Genomic DNA, 7,912 nt, shown 5'->3' with positions numbered 1-7,912 from the left:
GATCAATATCAAGTACTGAATGTACAATCTAATAAACATACAGTCATTCTTGCACATGAGAAACTAAACAAATGCATTTCTACAGCTGGGGTTAAACAGGACTTATCCAATCAGAGATGAGGAGGACTGGCAAGGAGTCTCTGAAGAGAGAGATAACGTCTTTGAAGTATGCAGGTGTCTTCTTACTCAGCCATGTAGGACATAATTCCCACATTTTGTCCTTTATGAGAGTTTGTACAGTCATCCTCACTGCAGCTGATGCTAATGATGCAGGAAGTTTAGGATAATAAATAGGTGCAGTGATGGGAGAGACTCACCTTCCTGTACATTCAGTTCCACTGGTGTGTTCAAAGCTTTTTCAGCTCCACACTGGTACCATCCAGAATCCTCTACAGTGAGCTCTCTGATCAACACCTGGAACTCTGCAGTGCTGGTGTTATGAAACAGTGAGAATCTTCCACTATTTATCCACTCATCTTTAACTCCTGTCCTGATCTGGTCAGTACGGTTTAACCATGAACCCTTACAGAAATATTTCTGGTTTGATGTGTATTTTCTCTCGTATCTACACTTGATGAGGACTCCTCCTCCTGAATATCCTGTCACTCCCTCTGATTCTCCTCCACCTACTAAAAGAGGACAAATGTCCATCTGAGTAAAGGCTTCATTTGACTCTGCTGATAGTGATGATTATTTAGAAGAGCATCTCCTTACCTGAAATCAGGAAGAGGGTGAAGATGAGGAGGATCTTCTCAGTCATTCCAGCTTTATCCATATTACCTCCGGCTCCACTTTAAAAGCGTATTAGATGTTCATGTCTTTAGATCCTCATCTCTGTTTTTGTGTTTCTCTGTCTGAGCTGTGTCTGAATCTATTCTTCTGCTTGTGGTTCAACTGACCAGAATGATAAACCCGCCCATTTCCCTTCAGCACCCGATGAGAGAAAGCGTGAACATTTTCTTCTCTTCCTGCTGTAACAGTCAAACACAACAGCAACAGTCATCATTAAACTTTGAAGTTATGTTTTTCAAACCATTTTTGTTGCTACATTTACTGAGAGCTCACTTTGATTTGCTTTGTTTGGTCCATGACTGTGTGACAAACTACAGAGTTCACCAGAATTCTTTACCACTTCATTGTGCTGTAAGTCAATCATCTCTGTTTGACTTCTGTTTCTTGAAAGTTCTCTAATGAGGCCCTCAACTCACATCTAAATATAATTATATGTTCAGTTCTAATACAGGACAGCAGTGCTGTGATGTCGTTTGTGATCTGGTCTGAAAAAGGACATCACTAGTGCCATCTAGAGTGCAGCACTTAGAAAGACAGCTGTACTGTACTGCAGTATAAATGACCACTCGCCCCAGTGTCCTCAATATAAACATGATCAGAACTCATAACAACACAGATCTGCCCACCAATCTTACACAGACACACTCAATGAAGGCAGAACTGCTGTGGAAAGTCACTGAACCCTACCCAGTGCTCTCAGTAAAGGCCTATTACAGTGAAGACCTACAAAAGCAACAGATAACTCTTTCATGTAAGTATTTTAATATTTTAAGACCATATTTCTAAGAAGAATTATGTTGAGGCAGGAAGCATGTTTTTATTCATATTTCAACTAAACAAACCAATGCAGGGATGCAGATCCATATTCACTCAGCAGCCCTTAGTCTGTTGCAGTGTGTAACCACTTTTAACTCAGCTCTTGTGCATGAATCTGTCCATTTGATTTACATTTCTTGCTTGTGAGCTCAGACCTGATGGTAGTATGAGGGAAGACTGACTGAGGGAGGGGGAGAACTCTGAAAATTTGGGCTGGAGATCTGGGAAGCTTCTGTCTGTAGCTGGAAGGCCAGACCCCCCTTGTAGCTGCAGTAGGACTGATGTAGGATTGAGGAACAGGGAGGAGATGGGGTGGTGGTGAAGATTGCAAACACTTCTTCATGGGAACCAAAGGCTTTGATGTGAATTTATAGGGCATTGGATTGGAAGAAGGAGGGGTTCCAGGTATCATCAAAGAGCAGCATTTGATCAGTAAAACTGTCCCCTGGTTTCTCCAAATTGGCTGTTAGTGAATGAATATGTATGAATCCACTGTTGAATATTCATGTTCACGTCATTGATTCTGTTCTGCTCTGTGTCAGAAGGATTTGTGGATAAGATTGGATACTCCTGTCTTATGTGTGTGTGAAGATTCACACAATATGTTTTCAACTTCACATTTTGAATCAAACCGCTTTCATTAGATTTACCTTAGACTGCAGGCTAAATCATAAAACTTAAATCCTAAGTCCTTACACTACAAGCCTCTGAGTTCCATAAATATGAAGAAGAAAGTTTCTGAATGTAAATAAATTAATTGAATTCATATCTACTCACCAGTAACTCTGAGGTTGATCTGTGTGATATAAACCTTGTATCAATGGTCAGATGTCCAGTCTGATTCAGCTCCACACCAGTATTCAGAGTCTCCCTCAGTCAGATTGTTGATGATCACAGTGAAGATCTGCTTTCCATCATCATGTAGATACAGTTTTCCCTCATTTATCCATCTTCTGCTCTCTTTAACAGATGTTTCATAACTACAGTCAGCAGTGCCCACTCTCCTACAGAGAAACATGGGGTCACTGCTGTGGGATTGTGGGTATTTGCAGCTGATGTTCACACTTCCTCTTACATGGCCAATCACACTGATGCTCTTCTCATACTCTTGATCTGTCAATCATAAACAGATGAAAACTATCACACTCACCTACACAGTTCACACAAAATACCACTAATTTGTTCTGACTCTACAGGTATATTTGAGTTTTACTAGTTCATTATGACTCCTAACTGTGCATATCCAGTCACTTCCCTGTAGACCACACTCTTATTCTGAAAGTATTTTCAGATTATATTTATGAGTAAAAGGATGTTGAGTCAGGAAGTTTGTCTATAGTTACTCTACAGCTTAACACATGGATGTAGAGGAAGTCCATATTCAGAGTTTACAGAAACAGTATAAATAACTTTAGAGGCGAGATGGGCTAACATCATAGTGAAGGTCTCACAATGTACATTTAACAAATGGCAAGAACTATAAACACAATCTGACAATCACACAGTCAGCACAGCTGGGGTTAAACAGGATTCATCCAATTAGACATAAGAAGGTCTGATAAAGAGTCTCTGGAGAGAGCGAGTCTTTGATAACACTGTTAAAATGGATATGTGTTTGTGTGCAGTGTTACATGGAACACTGTTAATGCTCAGAGTCTGATGTTAATGATGCTGGATGTTTAAGATATTAAACAGGTTTAGTGGTGGGAGAGACTCACCTTCCTCTACATTCAGTTCAACTGGTGTGTGGATGTCAATGCCAGATTTACAAACTTCACACTGGTACGTTCCAGAATCCTCTACAGTGAGCTCCCTGATCAACACCCAGAACTGTGCAGCTCTGGTGTCATCAAACAGTGAGAATCTTCCTCTATTTATCCACTCATTTTTAACTCCTGTCCTGATTTGGTCACCACAGTTTAACCATGAATCCTTACAGAAATATTTTGTGTGTTTTGTCATATCTACACATGATGAGAACTCCTCCTCCTGAATATCCCATCACTCTCTCTGATTCTCATCCACATACTAAAAGAGGTCCACATCTGAGTAAAGGCTTCATTTGACTCTGCTGATAGCGATGATTATTTAGAAGAGCATCTCCTTACCTGAAATCAGGAAGAGGGTGAAGATGGGGAGGATCTTCATTCTGAGTTCAGACTCACAGATCAACATCAACTCAGACAATCAGACTTATTGAAAGTTACACTCTGTTTCTGTGTCTGTGTGACTCTGTCACTGTGCTGCATCTTCAGCTGCATGTTAAGCAGAATCTAACATGCCCACTTCCTTTTTGACACTGTGAAAGACAGCTGAAAATCTGTCAGCATGATGATGTGTAAAGAATGTGTGAGCAAAGTGGCAGTTAAACTGCTTTTAACTGCTTACAATTAAATTCACTGCAGTAATAAATAGTGGCTTTGAATTGTTTTGAAGCAGCTTCATTTAGCCTGTTTAAGTGTGTCCACCACTGTTTAACTGTACTGCTGTGTATATGTGTCAATTTCAGTCACTGTATTTGAAAGTACTCATCAGAAAGAAAAGTCAAAAGAGAGATCTCCTTAATATCTCTGTAGACTCTCCTGGACGACAAGAAGATCAATGCACGTATTCACAAAGCTTCTCAGAGTAGCAGCGCTGAGTACAGTACTGCTTTGAGAGTATTTCAGCACCAGAATTGTCCTCGGGTTTAGACTGTCAGTAAATGAATATGTATGAATCCACTGTTGAATATTCATGTTCATGTCATTGATTCTGTGCTGCTCTGTGTCAGAAATACTCTACTGCCATCTGGACCACAATGTGTATTTGACAAGGCAACAGAATTCAGACGCTCTCGGATGAAAAAATACAAACAATGTTTTATTATCAGGTGACACAAGCGGGGTTGAAAAACAAGCGTGTGTCTTGATCAAAAGGCAGCTGAAGATCACCGAAGTGATCATAACACAGGGCAGACAAAACCAAGGGGAAAGTCAAAAATCGTCATCAAAAAGGCAGGCAGAAAGGTCAAAACACAAATCCAATACAGAATCAGCAAAGGTACAAAAGGAGTAAGCAAAAATCAAGGTCGATATAACAAACGTGGGTCGAAAACAATCCCTCATAAACAGATCAGAAAAACCGCTCAGTAAGTTCCGGAGAATCAGTACCTCGCAAAGTACCCTAACTAAAGCCCGGGCTGATATACTATTCTAAGAGAGTCATATGATTCAAAACACAGGTGTTCTTAGTCAATATTCAGGTGATTGGGAATGTTGACAGGTGCGTGAACGATTGTCATGGGTCATGTGATCACCCAAGGGATTATGGGCAATGGAGTCCGCTCTGGACTCCGAGTCCGAGAGAAGTTGCTCATTCACGTGATCTCCCAGGTCCTTCTGGGAAACGTAGTCCGAATCCGTCCGAGGTGTGACAGTGTGTAACAGCAACACTGAGCAATCTTTGCTGTGTTCTCTATGTAATACACATACGCACTTTCTAAGCCGCTTATCTTCAGGGTCACGATGTTTATGTAATACAAATGTGATATAATAATAACAATAACAATATTTTATAAGACATCTATTAGTTCTTACTTAGTGTTAAGCAATAAGGAATTAATCAGGTAAGAAAATTGATTCACTTTCATTTTATATTTTCACATTTTTTTATTTTATAATTAGTTCTTAGTAATTAACCAATAAAGAACTAATCAGATAAGAAGATTTGTTCAATTTTACATTTTTTTAAAACAGACATACAAGCTATTGCTTCACAAATCCAAATTATTCATTATTAAAGTAACAGTAACAGTCAACATTTGTTAATATATGTCTACTTCTTTCTATTTATTTATAATGAAGTAATGATGGTAAAAACAGAAATTCAGATGTTATTTAATATTGGACAATATTTATGTTTGTGTTTACAGAAGACATCTTTAAAAATACTAATATTCCTGACTGCTAAAGTAAAGAGTCTTTTGTAAACCCAATGAAAAGAATTTTAAAAACTTTAGGCCTCCAAATGACTTTGTAAACATTAATAAACAGTTTCTTGGTTATGTTTTAAAAATTATGTATATATACATTGTTATATGTAAGCTATCTACAACATTTCTGCTGCCTGTAAGTCATTCACAAACATCTTTCCATAAGAAAAGAGATATTAGTTCAGAAATTAATCATTCATCATCTTTAATTGCTTAGTCCAGCTAGGTTTGTGGTAGCAGCTGGGAGAGCAGAGAATCCCAGATGACCCATAACATCCTCCAGTTAATTCCAGGGGACCCTAAGTAGCTCCTAGGCCAAACTGGAGATATACTCCTGCCAGTGCATCTTAAGATGACCTCGGGGCCTCGGCCCAGTAGGCCAGACCTGGTCAACCCCCATGGGAGGTGGCCATGGGGCATCCTGATCAGATGTCCAAATCACCTCAACTTTCTCCTCTCAATGTGGAGGAGCCTTCACACATAATGCCCTGCTTACCTCGGCAATGCCTTTATACCCTGTCTATGAATATTACGAACAGCAGTGGAGACAAGGCACAACCTTGACGGAGTCCAACACTCACACTGAATGAGCTTGACTTAATGCCGAATATATGGGCACAGTTCTCACTCTGGGAATACAGAGACTGAATGGCCTGGAGTAGTGGCCCTGACACCCCATACTCCTGGAGGACCTCCCACAGAATATCTTGTGGAACAATGTTGTAAGTCTTCTCCAAGTCCACAAAACACAGGTAAAACCTGGTCCATTGTTCCATGGCTGGGACGGAATTTGCATTGTTTTTCCTCAATCCGAGGTTCGACTATGGGTCTGAGTCTCCTTTCTAGCCCCTTGGCATAAACTTTCCCAGGGAGGCTGAGCAGTGTGACCCCAATAGTAAGCACACACCCTCCAGTCCCCTTTCTTAAAAATAGGGACAACCACCCTGGTCTGGCAGTCCAAGGGTACTGTTCCCAAGGTCCATGTGACATTGTAGAGGCATGTTAGACATGACAGCCCCACAACATGCAGAGCCTTAAACATTTCCTGGCAAATCTCACTAACCAGCGGTGCTTTGCCACTGAGGAGCTCGCCGACTACCTCAGTGACCTCCACCAGGGAAATGGCGTCTGGCACACCAGAAGCCTCTCTCCCTGACTCCTGTGAGGGTGGCATGTCTCTCAGATTTAGGAGTTCCTTAATGTGCTCCTTCCACTGACCAACAATATCCTCATTTGAAGTCAGAGTTTCTCCCGAAGTACACCTTGGGCGAAGCTACCCTGACTGCTCCTGAGTCGCAGGATAATTGTCCAGAACCTCCTTGAAGCCAATTGAAAGTTTTTTGTTTTTTTTCTTTGGCCTTGCCAAACTCCTCCCATACTCTGGATGTTGCTTCAGCCATCGCTGCTGCCTTTTTTTCCCATTAGTACCTATCTGCTAAGTCGGGAGTCCTCCAGGCCATCCAGTCCCTAAAGGCCTCTTTCTTCAGCTTGACAGCTTCCCTCACCAGGGGGTTCTTGGGTTACCACCCTGACAGGCACCAACAAACTTTTGGTCACAGCCACACCTGGCAGCTTCCACAATGGAAGTTTTGAACATCACTATTTACTTGTGTCTACTAGGTCTGACCACCAGTCTTCCCTGTCATGTGATCCAACTCATCACCAGATGGTGATCAGTCAACAGCTCAGCACCTCTCTTCACCCGCTTGTCCAGAACATATGGTCCCAAGTCAGATGAAACAACAACAAAGTCGATCATTGACCTTTGACCCAAGGAGCTCTGGTACCATGTACTCTATGAATGCCCTTGTGTTCATACTTGTTCGTTATGGACAATCCATGCCTAGCACAGAAATTCAATAACAATTCACCATTCAAGTTTAGATCAGGCAGGCCGTTTTTCCCACCCCCCCACTACCCTGCAGGTCTCCCAGTCATTGCCAACATGAGCATTGAAGCCTCCCAGCAAGACTATGGAGTCTGTAGACAAGGCCCTTTCCAGGCGCATGAGCACACACAACAGTCAGAGGTTTCCTCATTGCAATTTTAATTCGCATTGAGGCAACACTGGGGGGTTAGTATCCCCACGCCAGCCTGGCCCCTCTCACCCTGTGCAACTCCTGAGTAGGAGAGGGACCAATCCTTATCAAGGAGTTTGGTTTCAGAGCCAACACTGTTTGTGGAGGTGAATGAACAACCTCAATAAACACTCCTGCCGTTCCTGACTTGATGCCATCTCTTGTGACAGAAGCTGGGTGGGTCAGACCTCAGTGGTGAAGCAGGAACAGGACACAGTGACATCATTTTAGATTTGACGCTACAAGAACAGTT

The 7,912-nt window shown here is 41.6% G+C and overlaps 1 protein-coding gene across 1 annotated transcript; it reads right to left on the bottom strand.

Annotated features, from left to right (window-relative positions):
• Window positions 1-238: 238 nt before the first annotated feature.
• LOC118798399 (CMRF35-like molecule 8) lies at window positions 239-905 on the bottom strand. Its single transcript, XM_036557834.1, has 2 exons — window positions 715-905; window positions 239-629 (listed from the first exon to the last, which is right to left on the bottom strand). Exons 1-2 carry the CDS (start codon window positions 773-775, stop codon window positions 262-264), a joined length of 429 nt encoding a protein of 142 aa, XP_036413727.1. The 5' UTR covers window positions 776-905; the 3' UTR covers window positions 239-261.
• Between the last annotated feature and the right edge of the window lie 7,007 nt (window positions 906-7,912).

The sequence above is a fragment of the Colossoma macropomum genome, unplaced genomic scaffold (genome assembly GCF_904425465.1).
Source record: "Colossoma macropomum unplaced genomic scaffold, Colossoma_macropomum, whole genome shotgun sequence".
Lineage (NCBI taxonomy): Eukaryota > Metazoa > Chordata > Actinopteri > Characiformes > Serrasalmidae > Colossoma > Colossoma macropomum.
The sequence above is the reverse complement of the archived record's forward strand: the minus strand, read 5'-3'. Positions and strand labels throughout refer to the sequence as shown.

Excerpts from the sequence above, each read along its gene's own strand:
- LOC118798399 (XM_036557834.1), bottom strand. The coding sequence starts at position 775 with ATGGATAAAGCTGGAATGACTGAGAAGATCCTCCTCATCTTCACCCTC. Across the intron at positions 630-714 it reads CACCCTCTTCCTGATTTCAG|TAGGTGGAGGAGAATCAGAG; the intron begins GTAAGGAGATGC and ends GTCCTCTTTTAG.